Source organism: Colobus angolensis, unplaced genomic scaffold, assembly GCF_000951035.1.
Source record: "Colobus angolensis palliatus isolate OR3802 unplaced genomic scaffold, Cang.pa_1.0 Scaffold17, whole genome shotgun sequence".
NCBI lineage: Eukaryota > Metazoa > Chordata > Mammalia > Primates > Cercopithecidae > Colobus > Colobus angolensis.
The window spans coordinates 12,593,488-12,616,434 of record NW_012114821.1 but is presented as its reverse complement, the minus strand read 5'-3'; the positions used below and the strand labels follow the sequence as shown (position 1 = coordinate 12,616,434).

At 38.7% G+C, this 22,947-nt stretch overlaps 1 protein-coding gene across 1 annotated transcript in view; it reads right to left on the bottom strand.

Moving 5' to 3' along the window:
- Positions 1-7,093: 7,093 nt before the first annotated feature.
- Positions 7,094-22,947, bottom strand: part of TMEM71 (transmembrane protein 71) — a 48,510-nt gene continuing 32,656 nt past the window's right edge. Inside the window, exons 7-10 of the mRNA XM_011938161.1 lie at positions 18,960-19,035; positions 11,289-11,350; positions 11,129-11,186; positions 7,094-8,132 (exon numbers count right to left, since the gene is read on the bottom strand). Of these exons, the coding sequence (XP_011793551.1) occupies positions 8,117-8,132; positions 11,129-11,186; positions 11,289-11,350; positions 18,960-19,035 (212 nt within the window). The 3' untranslated portion in view covers positions 7,094-8,116. The remainder of the gene's footprint in view (positions 8,133-11,128; positions 11,187-11,288; positions 11,351-18,959; positions 19,036-22,947) is intronic.

Here is a 22,947-nt window from a genome sequence, read left to right as displayed (position 1 = left end):
ATGCTATACTGCAATGCTACTCTTAGAGGGACACACAGCAAGAGAAAAAACAAAGAAGATTAGGAAGGTGGAAGCCTCTAGAATGTGTTTCTTGACCTTTTCTTTTACTGAAAAAAAGAAAATAATTTGAGAATAAAATGGAACTTCTGGCAGTGAGTTTCAGCTGTCTCCCCCACAGCAGATCACTTGCAGCCTGAAGATGAGCTTCACCCACACAAAGGTATGTTGTTTCAATTTGGCCTGGACTGGAAGAGGGGCTACCTTCTCTCTCTACAATAAAAAATGCAAAATTTCATTTTGCATTGAATGTGCAAGTTCTGATTCGCCAGCCTTTGTTTTACCCTTTGCATTTTATTTTCTTTTTTTAAAAGTTTCCTTTAAGGCTACAAAAGGATAAGAAAATTTTTGCAAAATAGTTTCCAGTTTTTAGCATCCACCTGCTAAATTGCCCTCCACTCCCAAGGTACCCTGTCTGGCTCTCTAGCAGGTGTAGCTTGCAGCTGTAGCAGATTTTACCGAGCGTGGGACAGATGGAGGGGATACAGCCTGCACAGTAGGGTAGATTTTTTTTGAAATGCATGATCAGACCTTCATCAAAGCCTGGTAGGGAAATGTGGCATTGATGCAAAGTATGCCAAGTTGGCAGGTATCTGTGTCTGCTGCATTGTGTTTGCAGTAGTGGGATTCCTTTTGGGAGTGGTGGTTGGCTTCTCCTGCAGCACAAACAGATCATTTTGCATCTGAGTTGTTTTGGAGTAACTACAGTAGATATCTGCTTGGAGTAGCATTGCAGTGAGGGTGTTGAGGAGGGGGTGGAGGTGAGTGGCATAGGCGCCTTAGAGACCTGTGGTGTATGACTCAGGGTGAGCAATACATCCTCCTTGAAGTTTGCCTTCCTCGCTTTTAAATGAGAGTGGGTGGCGGAGCTGCTAAAGTTCGTCAAAGATCCATGTACTTCCCTGCTTTCTCCACCACCTTGCATAAGTGGGTCATATGACCAATCCTATAAATAAAGGGACATGACACTTCCCAGTCTGAGACAATTAAGACAGAATATGGCAGGCAAGCTTGGAGACTATACAGCATGGTTACAAGATGAAGGACGACTGACTGGCCCCATCAGACATGATGTGGGTTTACATACTGTGGAAGTGACCAAACCAAGACTAGTCCTCAGCAGGATGGTGGCAACAGTTACAGACCAAGAAGATAAATCACCTGGCATATAGTACGTGCTCCAACAAAACAGCAGCTCTTTTTATGAGCTCTGTAGCTACATCAGCCTCTATGAACAGAGGCTCTAAAGCAGACCAGACAATGTTTGATAATTCCTCTCTTTATATCGCGTCTCATTCATGCCAATTCTCCAAGAAACTAGATTTGAGAACCCTGAGATACAAGAAAAAAGGTGAAGGTCATTATTGTCTCTGAAAGATGACTCTTTTCATTTAATGTTTCACCTCATGGAAAACTTTCTCTTGAGTTAGCATTTCTGGCGAGAGTGACTCACGCAGCCTTTGATCACCGAGACACCAGGACCCTCTCATGTAAACTTCTCAGCAGCAATCAGTAGTAGGGAAAGTAAGGGCTGTGGGTCAGACAGGCTTGGCTTCAAAATCTAGATCTCCCACTTACTTACCCTCTTGGGAAACCCTTGGGAAAGTTATTCAACCTGTCTAAGGTTATTAAATGTATAAAATGGCAATTATCCTATCTGCTATATTAGACAGGGTTGTCCAGAGATACAGAAACAATAGGATATATGATATATTATAAACATATCTATTACATATGTCACATATATTATACATAATCACATATCTTATATGTCCTATTTGTTATATGTGATGAATTAGAAATATACATTTTTTGTATATTATATGTAATACATGTATATCTATATTACACATCCTATTGGGTCTGTTTCTCTGGAAAACCTTAACTAATACAGTATATATACACTATATATATAGAAAGAGAGAGAGAAATTTTAAGGAATTGGCTTACACAATTGTAGTGAGCTGACAAGTCCAGAATTCATAGGGCAAGATGGCAGTCTGGAAATTCAGGTGAGAGATGATGTTATTGTCTTGACTCTATGGGCTGGAAACTCAGGCAGAATGTTTATATTGCAATTTGGAGGCAGACTTCCTTCTTCTTTGGTAAACATCCGTCTTTGCTCTTAAGGCTTTCAATGTGTTGAATGAGGCCCACCCACATTATGGAGGATAATCTGCTTTATTTAATGTCAACTGATTACAAACATTAATCACATCCACAAAATACCTTCACAGGAACATCTAGACTAGTTTTTGACCAAACGACTGTTCATCACGATATATCCAAGTTGACACATAAAATTAACCATCACACCTGCCTAGCTAAAGTGGTTGTTATGAGATTTAGCAGAACATGCAATGTGAACTTGCCAGGGGCAGGATCAGGCACAGAATAAAAGTTCCCCAGTGATCGTATTTTCTATTACTGTTAACTTATTGCCACTGTGATCATTTATTTTCTTCTCCTCACTACCTGTTTCTGATACTTTGTCTCTCCTTTCACGTCTCATCTCTCTCTGCTCTCAAAAAGAGAAGACAATACCATTATTCCCATTAACCCAAAGGAAGAATTCATCTAAATTACCAGAGAATCTGACCTTGTAAATGTTTTCAAAGAAACGCATTTTTTGGCTCTAGAGTGTATTTGACACTTGTAATTACATGCTTAGCTGGTTCTCAGTCTGCTATGACATCTGCTCCTTGAGAGTAGAATTGTATTCCCTTCACTTAAAAAATCCTTGGTTCCTAGCAAGTGCCAGGTAATTATCAGGTGATCAATTATAGTAATGATTGATTGGATTGATTGAACTCATGGATGAATGAGCTAGAACAACTATAAATCATTTATACTTTCTAGAGCAGCAAAGTAATATTTCTAGTAAAAGGCATTAAAAAACGCATAAGTCAAAACAATGATGTTCAATTCAGAAGGACTGAATCTCTAAAATTTATTAGGCATACATTTTTGGTAACTGGGTATTATGTACCAAATGTTTTTGTACCCATAAGATTCATATGCTGAAGCTCTAATCCCCAATGTTATGGTATTTGGAGGTGGGGACTTTGGAAAATGATCTGGTCATGATAATGTGTCCTCTATGAATGGGGTTTGCTCCCTTATAAAAAGAGGAGGAGACCCTGGATCTTTCTTTCCAGCATGTGAAGCTGAAACAAGAAGACTGCCATCTGCAAACCAGGAAGTTAGCCCTCACCAGACACAGAATCAGCTGGCACCTTGATCTTGAGCTTTGCAGCCTCTAGAATTCTGAAAAAAAAAAAAAATATATATATATATATGTTTGTTGTGTAAGATGCTGAGTCTGTAGTATTTTGTTATAGCAGTCTGAGATATGACAGTGGGTGAGTAGAAATCTTCTATAGTCCTTTTGCTAAAGGACTTCCGTCAGTATTGGCCCTGTAGTCTTATCCTTCTTGTTTCATGAAATGCCTTGTTTCCCCTCACGATTTTGAGGGCAGGAATCATATTTTAAAACGTCTGTACCTGACTCAGTTCTTGCAGGTAGTAGGCTCTCAAAAAATAAATGGTGGTTGAATTTTTAAAGTTGAGTTATTGTCTATATATCGCTCACACTTTAATATACTTTCTCAATCCTTTTAGCATCTTGATGAGGTACAAAGTACATAGAGTTTGGAAGTTGGAAGGTATGCCTTCCAGGAAATTTTATGTATTAAACATAGCTCCTTTATATATATAAATGTTGATTATACATAGCATCCTGGCCACCTTTAAAAGATACTAAGAAATACACTTTTTGTTTTGAAAATTAGCAAATAAAGGAAAAGACTCAAGCATTCGTCTCTCCTTTCCTATAAAATCTGAACCACTGGGCAATCAGATGGCAGATATTTCCTTGCACAGACATACTCCCAACAAATAAATAAAGAAGATGTGATCAAACTGGAATATCATCATTTTCCATCTGTAATTAATTATATATCTGACCACTGATGAGAAATGGCTGTTGACAACACAAAAATGACAGAATTCCCCTCTTGACAAAGAATATGACACCACCTAGGAAGTAATTGTTCCCCAGAAAATTCAAAACAAAAAACGATTTAGCCTCTATAAACAACTTTCAGTTGGCAAGAAATACAGACTAAGGAAAACATTAAATTTGACTATAGACATGAGATCAGCAAAATTCCAATGTAGTAAAGTCTACAAGACAAATGATGTAGTTTTCAAAGAAACAAACTTCAAAGGTCAGGGAGGAAGAATCTGTGCATTAAAAGAGACCCAAAAGGCATTAAACAAACAAACAAAAACAGGCAGAGCTATACTATAGTATTTAGAAATGTACATTGGTAATAAAGACTATAAAGCAAGATACAGAGGTGATTATCATAAACTCAGCATAGTGGTTATTCAGAAGGTGAGGATGTTGGAAGGGGTAGCCAGAGGGCTCCTGGTATAGCCAGCAAGATTTTGTCTCTTTTTATGTTTGATTCTTAAAAGGGCATGCTATGGTTTGAATGTGACCTGAAAATTTCATATGTTGGAAACTTAATCCCCAACGCAACAGTGTTGAGACGTGGGACCTTTAAGAGGAGATTAGGTCATGAGGGCTCAGCCGTCATGAATGAATTAATGTTATTATTGTGAGAATGGATTAGTTATCTTGAGAGTAGGTTCCTGATAGACAGATGAGTTTGGCCCCTTTCCTCCCTTTGGCCTTCTCTCACCTTCTCACCTTCAGCCATGAGATGACGCAGCAAGAAGGCTCTTGCCAGATGCCAACACCTTGATACTGGTTTTCACAGCTGCCAGAACTGTGAGAAATATGTTTGTTTAAAAAAAAAAATTACAGAGTCTGTGATATTCTGTTATAGCAACACAAAACAGACTAAAACACAGCATTTGCCTTATAATAATTTTTACACCATTTTCTGTTTTGCTGGTATTTGAACAACACAAGTTTTTAAAAACAGCTATTCTGCCTATTTCACAGAATGAATGGTGCCTACATAAACATGACATTTAATAAGTACATGAACCTCATCTGTATTCTTCATCATCATATTCCCAGGGACCAGACTGTCTCTTGGCACATGCTTGTACTAAATATATATTTACTGAATGAATAAATGAAACTGTAAAATCAAATATATACATAAAATCATATTCTGATGATGACTATTAACTTCAGCAAAGTTACAAATTCCCAAGGAGTGAATTCCAGATCACTAAGAATTTGTTGTGTACAGCAGACAGGGTTCTTTATAACAATGTTGCCCACTGCTAGACTACAATAAAAAATAGGACTTTAAGAGGATTGAGGCTGGTCATTGGCAGAAAGCTGACATCCAGTGATGTACAAGTCTTCCCGGTGGCACACACATCACTCATCAGATCCTGTGCACCTCTGTCACAGATGGATGTGCAGGTGATTAAGGTTATACTCGCCACTCCAAGTAGTGGGGCTCAAAAGCAACCATCTGGCTAGAGCCCACTGCTAGCGGACATGTCCTAAAGTCATTTTTCACAACAACACACTTCATAAACTTGGGGGAGAATCTGTGGATGTTGTGTTCATTATCTATCACCATGTAATGACATTAGCACAAGTTTAGCAGCTTAGAACATACACTTATTACCTCACAGTTTCTGTAGGTCAGAACCACAGCTTTAACTGTGTCCTCTGCAAGGTTGCAAAGAAGGTGTTGTCCTGCACTGGCCTCTCATCTGAAGCTTTCACTGGGGAAGGCCTTAGCCATTGGGTCCTGGAAGATGTCTGCATTCCAGAACTCTGGAACCTGTGACTACATTACTTTGTGTGGCAAAGGGACTTTGTAAATAGGATGAAGTAAAGGATTTTAAAATGGAAAGATTATTCTGGATTATCTGGGTGGGCCCCATGTAATTACAAAAATTCTTTTAAGAGGGAGGCAAGATGTCTAAAGTCAGAAAAGGAGATGTGACCACAGAAGCAGAGGTTAGAGTGAAGTGGTTTGAAGATGGAGGAGGGGGTCAGGGGCCAGGGAATGCAAGCAGTCTCTAGGTTTTAGCCTTGTAAGGTTCATTTTGGACTGACCTCCGAAACTGTAAGATAATACATTTGCATTGTTTTAAGCCACCAAATCTGTGGTAACTTGTTACAGTAGCCATAGTAAGCTCAAACAGCCTGGGAGAAAAGGTCCTTGTTAACAATGAAGCATTATATGCATGTAAACAATTAGTACTATTTCAGTATCTTACTTTGAAAAACATTATCATTTAAATCAAATGACCCTGTAGAAAAATGTGTGTTACACATAGACAAAGGAAACACAGAAATTCTCAATGGAAACTCTCCTAATAGAGTATTAAGTGAAAGGCTCTATATGCATTTAGTTCTCCATTAAATTCATTTTAAATCCCACTTCAAAGCATTCCATGCACATGGATTGTGGATCACTTTGTGATCACTTAACCTACTTGTAAAAATGGCAAATGCATGGGACACATCCCAGATGTACTGAATTATTACACGAAGCTATTTCAATTACAACTGTGGTCAGCTTACTAATGGTCCCCCAAAATAGCCAAGTTCTAATCATAGGAACCCATGAATGTTACCTTATATGACAAAAGGGGCCTTACAGATGTCATTAAGTCAAGGATTTTTTCTTGGATTATCAGAGTAGATCCTAAATGTAGTCTCAAGTGTCCTTTAAAAAGAGGGGTGGAGGGAGATTTTACTGCATGGAAGTAAAAAATCAGAGCTGTGTGCTTTGGAGGTGGAGGAGGGGGCCACAAGCCAAGGAATACAGACAGCCACTGGAAGCTAAAAAATACGAGGAAATAGATCTTTCCCTAAAGCCTCCAGAGGGAAAACAACTCTGCTGCCCTTTATTTTAGACTTCTGAGCTCCAGAACTGTAAAACAATAACTTTATGTTGCTGTAAGCCACTTGGTTTGTGGTAATTTGTTAAGGCAGAAATAGGGAAATAATACAGTCCTCAATTAATGATGTTCCTCCACGATTTCTCAAAAACAAAAAAATATATACACACACACACACAAATATAAATTTGCTGGTGACTCCACTTATGTATTAGCTTATTTTTTAAGCAAAAAATGCACTAAATGCAAATTATATATAAAGTTACAGTTTGGCATTACCATTTTGAGCAAAGACAATTTTCTGCACATAAGAGTTTTTACTCAGAGAATATCACATAGAACAAATTTGAATTGCAGGCCATGTTTGCTTTGTGAACATGCACCAAGTGTGGGGGGTAGAAAGGGAACATTTTCTAGAGCCCTTGAGTCAAGGCTCAAGGGTACAGCTGCACCATTTTCATGCATTTCAAAGCGCTCTGGTGTTTTGCCTTTATTTTGTCCTTAAGGCGTTTTTCTGTGTTATATCTTTAAGTGCAATTTAAGTGAAAGGTAATTATGAACCCCAAGATTAAAAACTTGGTTTAGAAAGTGGTTCAAAAGAATATAACTTTCAGAAAATGCTTCTTTCCTATCCATTTTCGTATCAACCATCACCTACTGTTACCATCTAATAGCAAGTCACTCCATTGAGGTGAATGACAAACTTTTGCAGCATTATATTTTATGTACAAATTGCATTTATTGTTATACAAGTTGCCAGGTTGGTATTAATTAGACAAACTTGCTCTCATTGTTCTATTAAAGCAATTCAGCAGGAGATAGGTGCGTGTGGCAGACACATGAATCTGGTTACAAGCTCCTCACAGAATTTCCTAATGAAAATTCAAGCTCGAGAACCACTGCCTTAGAGAATCATAGGGGAACATTTATTCCAGGCGGTCTCTTTTCCATCACATTCCCTGTCCTTTCCCTTTCAACCGCTGATGTTTGCAAAGCGAAGGCAAATTAATATTATTTTCATGAGCATATTATAATTTTGATGGAAAAACTGAGATCATTTAAAAATCACATAGTCCAACTAAAATGGATTTTTCTCAATGACTCGCTTACTCCCTTTCAATAAAACACTTGATTCCAAGTAGACTGCAAGCTGGACAATTTCCGGATACTCAGATGGAGTACATTCATCGAAGGCATTCCTAAATGGTTGTCAAATTTTGACAAACCTAGATTGGAGAAAGAAGAAAAGAAATGCATAATTCATCCCCATGCCCAGGAAATGCAGTATGTAATCACTGCTTACCCCTGTGTGCATATATATGCGCACAACCACACCCATACCCACAACTGGCCTAAGTAATCACAACTAGGAAGAGTGCAGCCTCAAGGAAGGGTACTTTTTGTTTTTGCTTTTATCCCAGCTGTTCTTAGTGCTCTCCTTTTTGTCTGAAAGGCTATAGAGGTTTCGACCCCTCAGCCCAGCGTGGTACTTAGCTACTAACATTTCCTAAGGTTTCCGCTTCCCATCTGCCCTGATGGCATTTTTCTGGATTAAATGCACTTTAAGTGAAAGGCAATCATGAGCCTCAGGAAGATTAAAAACTTAGTAAAGAAAATGGCTCAAAAGAATACATTTTCCAGAAACAGGCTCTCTCCTGCCCAGTAGAACAGTCTGTAGGGTCACAGGTGGATTTTCCCCATATTTTTATTCCTTAAAGTTCATTCATTCATTCATTACATATGCAAACATACATTCCTTCATCTAAGAGAGAACAAATGTTGCCCATTTTGTTACTATGAAATCATAAGTGTGAAAACGTGTACCGCTGATGCTAACACATCATTACTAACACGAGATACCCGTGCTGACCTTCATTTGCAAGGGACACTCAGGCCAATGGTGGACAAGATAGATAGTCCCTATCCTCACAGACTTTAAATTTAATGAGGAAAACAGTTGCCTAAGAATTTCATTATGTTATGAAAAGGGATATAATCTGAGAAGTGTGAGGTGCTAAACAGGCACCTAATCTAATCTAACTTGCACAGTGCAAGATCGGTGTGTGTGTTGGGGGGAGGGTGCTGCATTAATATTTGCTGAACTGAATTCAATGCTTGCCTTCCACTTCCTTAGATTCTCATCATTGATTGTTAGAGGAAGCCTATGAGTCATTCTTGACTCTCAATATTAATAACCATGTCTTTGTTTTATTAGTTTCTCAGTATGTTTGCATAAGAAGGAGAGGGTTGCAAAGTCTTTAATATATGCACAGAGCTCTGGGCTTTTAAGGAAGTACTTCAAGAAATGATGTAGTAAAACATAGTTAATGAATATGTATGGAGTACATAGTATTTTCAAGGCTTTGGTGGTAGATACAAAAATGAAGTCAATAGTCCTTGTTTTCACAGGTCTTAAATGCAAATGTGTGTGTATATGAGGCTGGTGGACAGGAAACAGAAAGAAATGGAGTTGGGAACAAGAGAAGAACAAGTCAAAGTATGTACACAAGTAATCAAAGAAGGAATCTCATTCCATAAATGAGTCAGAAGATAAGAGCATTTGTTCAGGATAGAAATATTGTCCTAATGTAATTTCTTTTAGGAGAAAACAAACAATGAGCCCAGAATAATGGGAAGTTCTGAGAAAACAGCAGGTGATATAACTGCAGGATGGATGTTGGCTCTTCCAGGAGGCCCTCCCTGAACATACTCCCCTCTCCTCTGAGTCTGGTAAACCGACCTCCTTGTGCTCCCCCTGGCTCCTGTACTAACCTGATATTTGCACTTACTATATTAAAAGGCAACTTCACCTTGCCCCTTACATGTCCTTTACTCTAAGGAGACGATGAAATCTCAAGGTCAGACACATGCTGGGGCATTGACACCCTTGCACCTAGTGACTGTGTCTAACCCATGGTAGACACTTCATTAACAGCAGTTGAGCTGAACTGGGTACCCCATACCATATAGAACATATCATAAATTCTCAATAAAGGTTTGGTAACTTAGGTGGTGCCACTTTAGACATCAATAATTGTTTTAAACAAAAGTCATTAATTCCTTTTTCTTTTTCTTTTTGTTTTTAAGACAAATTCTCTCTCTGTAGCCCAAGCTGAAGTTCAGTGGCATGGGCACAATCACGGCTCACTGCAGCCTCAACCTCCTAGGCTCAAGCAATCCCTCCACTTTAGTCTTCCCAGTAGTTGGGATTACAGGTGCATATCACCACACCCAGTTAATTTTGTTTATTTTTTGTAGGCCTCACTATGTTGCTCAAGCTGGCCTAAAACTCCCGGACTCAAGGAAGTCTCCTGCCTCAGCTTCCCACAGTGTTGAGATTATAGGTGTGAGCCACCACACCCAGCTTGTCATTAATTTCAAGGGCTAAATTACAAGGATTTCTTGAGTTACCCAAAGATTCAATTTTCTAAATATCAGGTTGAATAAAACTTAGCTATATGTGCACCCCTAGACACCTGAAATATCTAGAAATTGTGGGAAGCATCACTCAAAATGTCAGTAAATCAATATTGCCTAGAATCCTAACCAAAATAAATTTTCACTAAACTCCATTGTGATTTCAGAATTAACACAGATTTTGTAAGAGCGCCATGGTGAATTACAGACCTCAGTCTCCAAACCATGTGAGTTTGCCTCTGGCAGCCATATTGAAGTGAAGGTAATTAACACAGTTCATCTTGCAATAGGATAGTGCTTTCCAGACTGTTTGAAATTCTATGGGCATCCCACCCAGATCCCAGTAACCCTTTGAAATATGCTGAACCATGGCAGCTAACACACAAGGGGATCATTAAATGAATAAGAGAAGGCACAGAAATCACAGTTTGTAACTGAGATCATTTCATGGGCAGTTTGCCAGCTCTTTGGGAAAGTCTAACACAAAGGTTTCTTAATATGAGGTATTTATAAAGTGTAGTGCTATGAATCTGCAAGATCACTTTTAAAATTATTTTAAAGGACATTGCCTTTCAAATTATTTTCTAAGTCCTGTGCTTAAAAATTATTTTGATGTAAAAATTTAGGAGGCAGGATGATAATACTATTAAATTTTAGCAGTAACAGAAAGTAGTCTTTAGGACAAATAATCACGACGTTTTCTATACACAGTCACTGCCATCTACAATGCAGCAGAAACCATTCTCGGATATCAAATTATGGTCACCTTTGTCCAGACAATAATGACAACACAGGCAACACTTACCGAGCACAGGCAGTGGTTTTGAAATAGCTGGCAAGGCTGAGAAACAAGGATTTCACATCTTGAGCGAAAAGAGAGAAAATATTTTAAAATCATTTTAAAGTGACCAAAATTGGAATGAAATACAGGCATCATCACAGTAATCTGGGAAACAGTTACTTACAAGCTATAGTTATCATCAGTGAACATGTGAAGACACTGGCTAATATTTCTCCCATAAACCATCTGAAACAACAAGATTGCTCTGATTTAGCATACTAAAGTGCATAGGTTGACTATGTGATTTTCCTAGACTTACAATTTCAAGGTTTACTATAAAAACTACAGTAATAAAGATAGTGGTATTGGAAAAATGGACAGACATACAGATCAATGAAAGAGAGTAGACAGCCCAGAAGTAGATTCATGCAGCCAGAGTAAACTAATTTTATATGAGATGCAGAAGCAATTCAAAGGGAACATACCATCTTTTCAACCAATGGTGTTGAAACAATTGGATATTTACATGCAAAAAATGAACCTCCACATATATAACACACTTTACACAAAATTTAACTCGAAATGAGTCATCGACCAAAAATGTAGAATGTAAAAGTGTAAAACTTCTAGAAGAAAACATAGGGGAATATCAATATGACCTTGTATTTGGCAATGAGTTTTAAAATACAATACCAAATGCACAATCCATGAAAGAAAAGAAATGAATAATTGGACTTTATCAAAATGTAAAACTTTTGCACTGTGAAAGACACTGCTAAGAGAATGAAAAGACAAGGTACAGTCTATGAGAAAATATTTGCAAATTATGTATCTGATCAAGGACTTCTACCCATAATATATAAAGAACTCTTAAAATTAAATAAGAAAATAAGCGACCCACTTGAAAAAATGAGCAAAATATCTGACCAGACACTTCATCAAAGTATATATACAAATGGTAAATAAGTATAAAAACAGATTCATCATTAGAGTAATGCAAATTAAAACGGTAAGATACCACTGCATGCCTAGTAGAATGCCTAAAACCCAAACAAACTGGCAACACAAAATGCTAGGGAGGATGCAGAGCAACAGAAACTCTCATTCATTGCTATTAAGAATGAAAAGGGTGCAAACACTTGGAAGATGGTTTGGCCCTTGCTTACAAAGTTAAACGTAGACTTACCATAAAACCCAACAGCTGCACTTGGTATTAATTCAACTGAGTTGAACTCTGTGTCTGTATACAAATCTGCATGTGATTCTTTATAGAAGCTTTATTCAAAATTGTCAAAAACCAGAAGCAACCAAGACACCTTTCAATAGGCAAATGTATAAACAAACTGTGGTACATCCATACAACAAAATATGATTCAGCAACAAAAAGGAATGAGCTAATTGTAGATTAGCATATTTGTTATTGCTGTGGGTTAGTATATTTTCTTAGAGGAGGTGAACAGTTTTCTATATTAATCATATACAAGCAAAATATTCCATGGGAGAAATAATTTGTTCTGACAAAATAAGAAATTAAGGGAAGACAGAAATGGTGGGAAAAACTGAAGTCCCATAAGTGGTGACAGCAGCAGCAGCCTATCTGTGGCTGCTGCAAAGAGTCCAGCTGCAGTAGGGGAGGCGTGGCCAGGGTTGTATGCTTCACAGAGCCTGAGGGAGCCTGGAACAGGAGGGAGCCCGGAACAGGAGGGAGCCCCATCCTCCTAGGTGCAGCGGCAGCCGCCCAGCCACTGCTCTGAACCCAGGTATCCCTGCACTCTTGGGGGCTTTGGAAGCCCCCTGCCCCTGTAGGCTTGGAAGTGCCTGCTCCTTCCCCTGGCCTCTCCCTGCTCGCGTTGCCTGCTCTGATTTCAGAGCAAAGCTGTGGCTAGGCCCGGATGTTATTACAACCTAGCAGTGACCAGACCCCACACTTGTTTGCTCACACACCCCTCACCACTTCACACCTTGCTTGTAAAGGCTCAATATATATCTGAATAAGAGTCACGGCAGTGAAGAGATGGAGATCTAGATCACCCACACCTGTATATTCCACAGCATATTTTGTCTATAAAAAAGATATTCAGACCAGTCAGACCTAACACTCCCTTTTAAAAACAAACATTTCATTTAATAACAGTAATGCCTCTTCTTATCCTGAAATAAAGTTCATAAGTAATATAACCCATCTACATAAGTAATCTAGAGATGATTTAAATTATATGGGAGGATATACATAGGGTATTTGCAAACACTACATCATCTTATATAAGGGGCTTCAGTATTCAAGGATTTTGGTATCTGAGGGAAGCTCTAGAATCAAACCCTCTTATGTATTAAGGGACAACTGTATTCAATGCTTGTTCTTTCCAGTTATGAATAATTTATATCTTGAAAGATACAAATTATTCTGTCTCTCTCTGTCTCTCTGTCTTTCCCACCCCATTCTCTAACTTTATTACTACATCTATCTCTACTGCACTTCACAACTGCACATTGTTCTGTGGTGTGGACAAATTTAATTTATTTATTCAGTCCTCTATTTATGGACATTTGGGTTGTTTCTATTTTCTGTTATTACCAAAATGACGTGTAAGGGACCCAAAATAGCTAAAACAATCTTGAGGAAGGAAAACAAAGTTGGAAGACTCATGCTTTTCCACTTCAAAACTTACTACACTGCATGCAAAAGAATGAAGTTGAAGCATTACTTTATGCCATATACAAAGATTAAGTCAAAATGAATTAAAAACCTAAATGTAAGAGCTAAAACTACCAAACACAACAAAAGATAGGTGGGAAACTTCATGACAGTGGATCTGGCAATGATTTATTGACTATGACACCAAAAGCAGAGACCACAAAAAAGAAAAAAAAAATTGAGAAATTGGGCTACATCAAAATTTAAAACTTCTGCACATCAAAGAATACATTCGATAGAGTGAAAAGCCAATCCACAGAACAGTAAAAATATTTGCAAATCACATATCTGAGAAGGGGTTAATATGCAGAAAATACAAAGAATTATTTTAACTTAACAATAAAAAGCAAACAGCCTGGTTAAAAAGTGTCAGAGTACTTGAACAGACATTTCTGTAAAACAGATACACAAACAAACATCAAATAAGTGCATGGAAAGATGGTCAACATCATTATCCATCAGGCGAATGCAAATCAAAACCACAGTGAGGTATCACACCACACCCACCAGGATGGCTCTAGTCAAAAAGACAGACAATAGCAACTGTTCAGGATGAGGAAAATTTAGATTCCTCATACATTGATGGTGGGGGTGGGAGTGCGAGATGGTGAAGTCCTATTGGAAAACGTTTCAGCGGTTTCTAAAAATACTAAACATAGACTTACTATGTGCCCAGAAATTCAATTCCCAGATATTTAACCAAGAAAAATGAAAATGTATGTCCATACAAAACTTGTACACCAGTGTTCATAGCAAGATTACTCATAATGGCCAAACAGTGGGAAAAACTCAAATGCCCATCAACTGATGGAATGGATAAACAATATGTGGTATATCTATGCAATGGAATATTATTCTTCCATAAAAAAGAATGAAATATGATACATGCTACGACATGGATGAACTCTGAAAACATAATACTAAGTGAGTCAAACCAGACACAGAAGTCCACATATTGTGTAACTCTATAGGAAATGTTCAGAATAGACAAATTCATAGAGACAGAAAGTACATTAGTGGTTTCCAGGAAGTGGGAGACGAAGGAATGGAGAGTAACTGCTAATGGGTACAGGGTTTCTTTCTTCAGTGATGAAATTGTTATAGAATTATAGTGGTGATGGTGTTACAATTTTGTAAATATACTAAAACCACTAAAAGTGCACTTAAAAATAATTTTAAACTGCTTAAAAATGCAATGAATAGTATTTTACATATGTCATTTCACACAATAAATTATTTGAAACGGTATGGCCAGGTCAAAGGAGATATATAACTTTAAACTTGGTCGACATTATTGAATCTCCCTACCTGGGGATTGGGGATTTTTTTTTTTTTTTCAAGATGGAGTCTTGCTCTGTTGCTCAGGCTGGAGTGCAGTGGCGTGATCTTGGCTCACTGCAAGCTCCACCTGCTGGGTTCACACCATTCTCCTGCCTCAGCCTCCCGAGTAGCTGGGATTACAGGCGCCCGCCATGACACCCGGCTAATATTTTGTATTTTTAGTAGAGACGGAGTTTCACCATATTGGCCAGGATGGTCTCGATCTCCTGACCTCGTGATCTACCCGTGTCAGTCTCCCAAAGTGCTGGGATTACAGGTGTGAGCCACGGCACCCAGCCCCCCTACCTGGGGATTTTAAGAATAAATTGTTAAAAAATTCACAGCAATGATGGAGCACGTCTGCTACTTCACAACTTTGCCAAAATATGTGACCAAGCATTTGAATTTTTGTCAATATGATGGGTGATGATGTCACTGAGTAGATTTATTTTAAAAAAGAATAACATTTTTGTGGTTTTTATTTTCAAAATGTGAATCATTTGAAAGAGATTACAACTAAATACAAAAAAGAAAAGAAAATATCATCAGAAAAATCCCACCATACAGTAAAAGTTATTAATAAAATCTGGTGAACATCCTTTTGGAAATCCCTTTATATGCCTTTTAAAACTGTTATTCTAAAATGAGCTCTAACATACATACAGCAAAGCCTATAAAGTATACAACTTGATTTTGATTTTTTAATATAAACACCTGTAATTTTTACCCAGATCAAGACACAGAATATTTCCTGCACCCTATAAGATTCCTTGGTTGTCCCTTTCAGTATATACCCTTGGAATTAATCACTATTCTTACATCTATAATAATTGATTTGTCTTGCCTTTTCTTGAATTTTATATACACAGGTTGAGCATCTCTAATTAAAAAATTCAAAATCTGAAAAGCCCCAAGTTTGAAACTTTTTGAGTGCCTACACGATGCCACAAGTGGAAACTTCCACACCTGATTTCGTGCCACAGGTGCACAAAATTACTTAAAATATTGTGTAAAGTTACCTTTAGGCTGTGTGTATATGAAACATAAGTGAATTTTGTTTAGATTTGAGTCTCATCCTCAAGCTATCTCATCATGCAAATATTCCCAAATGTAAAAAAAAAAGTCCAAAATCCAAAACTCTTCTGGTCCCAAGCATTTTGTCTGAGGCATACTCAACCTGTATGTGCAAACATATCGCCTTTCCTGTCTGTCATGTGTCACTTACATATCTATGAGAAATATCCGGCCAGGCGCGGTGGCTCACGCCTGTAATCCCAGCACTTTGGGAGGCCGAGGCAGGCAGATCACAAGGTCAGGAGATGGAGACAATCCTGGCTAACACAGTGAAACCCCGTCTCTACTAAAAATACAAAAAATTAGCCAGGCGTGGTGGCGGGTGCCTGTAGTCCCAGTTACTCGGGAGGCTGAGGCAGGAGAATGGCATGAACCCGGGAAGTGGAGCTTGCAGTGAGCTGAGATGGCGCCACTGCACTGCAGCTTGGGTGACAGAGTGAGACTCCGACTCAAAAAAAAAAAAAAAAAAAAGAGAAACATCCATGCTCTTGCCCACATCTATACATTTTTAGTCAATTTTTAATTCAAATAAACATTATTAGAATAACTTTAGATATGCAGAGTAATCAGAAAACTAGGACAGAGGGTTCTCATGTGGTCCCCAGTCAGCCTTCTCTATTATTATTACTGTGGTATGTTTGTCACAATGAAGAAGCATGGTAATGTACCAACACTGGTACATTAGTACAACAAGAGTTTTGGAAAGTCCTGCTCGGCTAATGTGTTGAATGTCCCTTAATTTTTTTTAATTTTATTTAATTATTTAATTTATTTATTTATTTTGCTGTTTTTCTTTTGGTAGACTGGGATTTGGAAGACCACAGAGGTAAAGCGCCATTCTCACCACATCTATCAAGGGGACATGCAATCAGTGTAACTTATACCTGTTGATGCTGACTTGTTCACTTGCAGCAGTGTTTGTCCAGTTTCTCCACTGAAGAGATACCTTTCTTACCCACTTCCTTACTCTACTTCCTGGAAGACGTGTCTAAATGCAGCCCTCCCTCAAAAGATTAAGAGTTAAGCTCCACCTCTTAACGGAGGAGTATCCACAAACATTAACCTAAGGAACATTTGATTCACAGTCCTATGAAAGGAAAGAAAGGGCTCTGAGATCAACTTGGAGGTTTGGAAAACACTAAGTGAAATAAAGCCAGACGTGTTCCCTCACCACATTATTTCACTGATTATTATACTAATGCACATCATGGTCCTCCAACTTGGGGTACAGAATGCAGAATTTTGCAAATTTATTTTTAACCACAGGAGCACCTCCCATCCTCCACTTTTGTTCTTTTGGTCCCATTGTGATCTAAAAATGTTTTGCAAACCTCATAATTATCTGGGAAGCTTATTTTAAAATACCAATTCTCAGTAAATCTAAATTAGAATCTCAAGGGATGGGATCCAGGACTTCATATTTTGAAAAGCAGCTCCTCCAAGTGATGCTGCTGTATTTGACCCTCAAAATGTGGGACTCGAGAGCAGGCAGGCCTTGCTGGCCAGAGTTCAAGAACCATAAAGACCCCTGGACTGTTGTATTCACCTTTGTTTCATTGATTCAACAAATATTGAAGAACCCCTGGCACTGAGGATGCTGAAATGAGGGAGACACACAATGTGTCTGCTCTCAGGCAGCTCATATTCTTCTAGGGAGAGGCAGATCCCATTGAAACTTCAACAGATAATCATGTCACAGTCAGAGGGTAATAAGTGCTTGAAAGAAAAGTAAAGCAAGGTGCATGTGACAAACAGTGGCACGCTATTTATATAGGATTTTCAGGAAAGATCTCTCTGATGATGTGACATTTGAACAGATTTTGTAAAGAGTTAAGTTCACATGTAACGAGGCTATCTGGAGGGTTGTAAGAGGCAGAGTGAACAGCAAGTACAAAGGCCCTGAGACAGGAGTGGGCCAAGGAACTCGATCACTGCCCTGGAGACTTGGATAGGGAAAGAAAAAGAAGGCAAAGGAAGAACGTACAGGCCAGAGAGTAGAGAACAAACATACCTTAAGAAGACATAAAGAGACAATTTATGTGGGAATATGCAAATGCAATGGGAAGGGTGGAGTCTTTTTGCAGGGACCCTAAGTCCCATAGTGGGAACTTCAAGTGCCTTTGAACTCCAGGTATACTTAGAGTATACCTGTAACAGGAGCCACTTTTATTTTTTTTAACAAAAAGCAATACATGGTAAAATACAATTTTAAGCAAGGTACACTAGGTTTTGTATGCTTTCTAGGTTTTTATTTATTTATGTATTTATGTATTCATTTATTTATTTATTTTGGCAGAGCTTTGCTCTTGTTGCCAAGGCTGGAGTGCAATGGCAGGATCTCGGCTCACTGCAACCTCCGCCTCCCGGGTTCAAGTAATTCTCCTGCCTCAGCCTCCCGAGTGGCTGGGATTACAGGTGCCCCCCCACCAGGCCCAGCTAGTTTCATATTTTTAATTTTCACCATGTTAGTCAGGCTGGTCTCGAACTGCTGACCTCAGGTGATCCTCCCACCTTGGCCTCCCAAAGTCCTGGGATTACAGGCATGAGCCACTGTGCCTTGCCTACTTTCTAGGTTTTGCATGCTTTATGAGAGGATGGAGGTGGGCAATGAGAGATAAAGGGAAACTTATCATGGACAGACAAATGAACAAATCTTAACCACAAAGCTACCTAAAATGTTTTGTGGAATAAGGCAAGGAAATCATCAATCAGTTATAGCTTCACTAATTATGAAATACCACTGCATGAAAATAAAATCTGAATTACCTTGCACATGCAGAAATGATTAAGCACACAGCAAGCAGGATGGCCTGAAAGAAGACCTCTTGCAACAAACTGGTTTCTAATAGGAAGAACAAAAATAAATAAATTAGAAATCATTGCTGATTCAATCATCTTGGAACAAAAAATCATCTCAAACTTCCCTTCTACCCATGAAAAAAAAAAAAGGTTTTGGAACGTATGTCAATTCAAGCAATGTGTCATAAATAACAAGATAAAATTACCTACTGTTATACAGGGCTGTCATTAGAAAATTTCTGCAACTAATTACTTTCTTCAATCACTATAAAATAAAAGACTATGCTGTTTACACAGGTTAGGGCTGCCTTTTGATCTAACGTTGGGGAAAGGCTTTGTAGAGTTTATGATAATGTAAGAAATCTAACTCTGTGACTGTGATAATAATGTCTAAAATCTGTAAAGTGCCTTATAATTCACAAAGAGCTTTTATACGTTAGTTCACTTAAACAGCACAACAACCCTGTGAGGTGCATGCCATTATCTTTGTTCTGCAAAGAGAAGAATAAGACTAAGAGAAATGATGAACTCGCCCAAGGTCACACAGCTATGAGGTGTCACAGCCAAGATTTAAAAACCACATCTAGACAGAACATAACATTTTGTCTGAAGCAGGCAGGGAAAGACAATTGCGACTTCACATACCGGAAGTCTCTAAAGACCAAAAATGAGAAAACATATTATGAAATATTTGTCTTTGCAAAACTCTTTGCAATCAGTACAATATTTCAGTACTGCCAAGCCACAGTAGAAACTACAAATCATCCAACAATTATAAGCATAAGAGTGAACCTCAGTATTATTGTAATCACCTTAAAGAAATTAAAGCTGGTTTAAAGATTACCACATAAAAGACCTAAAGGAGAATATAAACAGACCTCAACTTAATTTTTGCCAAATGCATCAAAAGCTCAATTTTGCAACAGTTGTTTAAAACTTGGAATGACTTTATGTTACAAATGCATTTATTTTTGCTATTTATGCCATGAATGAGGATTGAGTCAGCTAACAAAACCTACTTAGCCCATAATGCGGGTGGAATGCTGAAGATTGGCAATTCAAAATATCACAGTAGTAAATTATGTCACTGCAAATGTACAGTCGTTCATGTATATTGTGAATTCAGTTATTGTGGGTTCAACTGAATACTCAACCATCCTTCTAAAGTGTGCTTCTATTCTTAGCCTACCCTGATTTCATGTGGAATTTGGAAAACATTTCCTCAGAAACAAATCCAGCTTGAAAAACTGCAAAGTTCACTAGACTTGGATACTGAAGGATGAATGGGTTTAAATTTGAGATCTACAAAGATATGAATTGTGTGATTTGGGACGAATTATTCATGAATTCCTTCCTTAAGTGGCCATTTACTGAATACCTTTTTCAGCTCAGCTCAGGTGTAACCTCCTTCAGGAATCCTACCTTGATTCTACTAGCTCCTCCTTAGCCCTTAGCTGCTCCCTCTGTGCTCCCATTATACCTTGTTCATATCTTCACTAACTCTCTTTCACATTGAATTAAAAATTCTGTAATATTTCTCAATATTCCCCCACTAGACTGCAAGCTCACTGAGAAAACAGTCAGCATCGATTTCCTGTTCCCTGGGGACAGTGCCCATATTTTCCTTGAGGAATCACCTTTCCCCCTCTGTTGGTACATGATTTAGTGAAGTGACTGATTTTTGCTCACTTTCCTCCTAGCATTTGATTCTTTTCAAGCTTTTTGGAGTTTCACATACTTATCAACAAAGTTTTGTTCATGTGAAACAGGCCCTTCCAGAACCAATGAAATTCAATTATTGGCCTCTTGTCATTAGTCCAGACGGACGTAATCTCTTTCTGCTGAACTGGAAACTGGAAAGGTATAGGCACAGAGCCACCAGGATCCACCATGGACAGCAGGTCTGTTTTGTTTTTGTTTTTCTTTTTCTTTCTTTCTTTTTTTTTTTTTTTTTTGACAGTGTCTCATTCTATTGCTCAGGCTGCAGTACAGTGCATGTTCTTGGCTCACTGCAGCCTTGACCTCTTAGGCTCAGGTGTTTCTCTCACCTCAGCCTCCCAGGTAGCTGGGACTTCAGGCACGCACCACTATGCCCAGATAATTTTTTGTAGAAATGGGGTCTCACCATGTTGCCCAGGCTGGTCTCCAACTCCTGGGCTCATACGATCCTATCACCTCAGCCTCCTGAGTAGCTGGGACTACAGGTATGAGCCACCATGACTGGCTAATTTTTGTATTTTTTGGAGAGATGAAGTCTCACTATGTCACCCAGGCTGGCCTGGTACAACCTTTTAAAGAGTAACACAGACACAGAAGAGAAGAGAAAACAAAAAACAGAGAATGACAGGATCCTGCACTGTAAGCCTGGGATTTTCATCAAGATGAGCCAATAAATTCTACTGAGTAATCTACTTTGAGTTGGGTTTCCATCCACTGGAACTCAAAAATCTTAGACTGATACAGATGATGTACCTGCTTATATCTTTAGCACCTGAAAGAGAACATACATGCAAAACCTACATGTGAAGGGCTTAATGGAAGATAGAGACCTTGTCCACCCAGGACTTCATAGCCTAGTGAGAAAGAGGAAAATAAACAGTTTCTATAGAGATATATAGAGTGCTAGGGAATCAAGAGCAAGTAAAGTGCTACCTCCACCAGGCAGAAGCAGGTAGAGAAGGTGCATAGAGGTGGTCTCATTTAATTTGAGACTTGAGGAAGAGTAGGGGGCCACCCAGGTATAGCAGGTGGGAGAGACATTCCAGACACAGCAAAGAGCTTATATTTGTTCTTACAAAACTCTTGGCAAAGGGTACAAAGGTTAACTTTATCTGTGTGAATCTGAATATCCTTATATGTAAAATGGAGGTAGCACACTTATTACTTGGTCCACCAGTAATGAAGCATTATCTCTGTGCCTATGTGGGCATTTTGGAATTCACAGATGACTATGACCTAGTGCTCATCTTTAAGGATCTCACAGAGGCAAACATGCAGTAACAGTGCAAATAATGGGCATGAGAAAGAGAAGTCCTGGGAGCTAGGGGAGCACTAAGTATGGTGAGCTCCCTGGAGGAGGTGGCTATCGAGCCTTCTTAGGTGTTGATAACCTGTCATTCCAACACCTGGAAAGGGAACTAGAAAAAAAAAACCAAAAAACAAAACCAAAAAACCCTTGAACACTTATCTAGTAGCTGCACTGGGAACAAAATGTACAAAGCTTATTGATCTTCAGAACCAGAAGAGTGATGGTCAGTGAAGTGAATATTTATGATTTTGTGGAAGCAAATAAAGAGAAAATATTTTTCCAATTTAACTTCAATTTTATGTAACAATAACTTCACATTTACTGAGTATTCAGTAGATGTGACACAGTATGCTAAGTACTTTACATGAGTTATTTTAATAATGACAAGGTAGGAATTATGATCATCTCCATGTAGAGATAAAAACGTTAAGTTTGTGGCTCACGCCTGTAATCCCAGCACTTTGGGAGGCAGAGGCGGGCAGTCACGAGGTCAGGAAATCGAGACCATCCTGGCTAACACAGTGAAACCCCGTCTCTACTAAAAATACAAAAAAACTAGCCAGGCGTGGTGGTGGGCACCTGTAGTCCCAGCTACTCGGGAGGCTGAGGCAGGAGAATGGTGTGAACCTGGGAGGCGGAGCTTGCAGTGAGCAGAGATCGCACCACTGCACTCCAGCCTGGGCAACAGAGTGAGACTCGTCTCCAAAAAAAAAAAAAGTTAAGTTTGAGAGGGTTTGGTAAACTTCTTCTGAGTTATAGCTAACGAGTAGGGAGCTGGGCTTTTAATCTCAGCAAGCCAATGACAGAGTGGGCTCTTTTACCTTGGTGCAGCACCATGTCCAAATATGCTTAATCTGACATTAACAAACCAGAGATTAAGGGGCATGTTTGTTGAATTTATTACAGCTTTACTCCCGCAAGAAAATA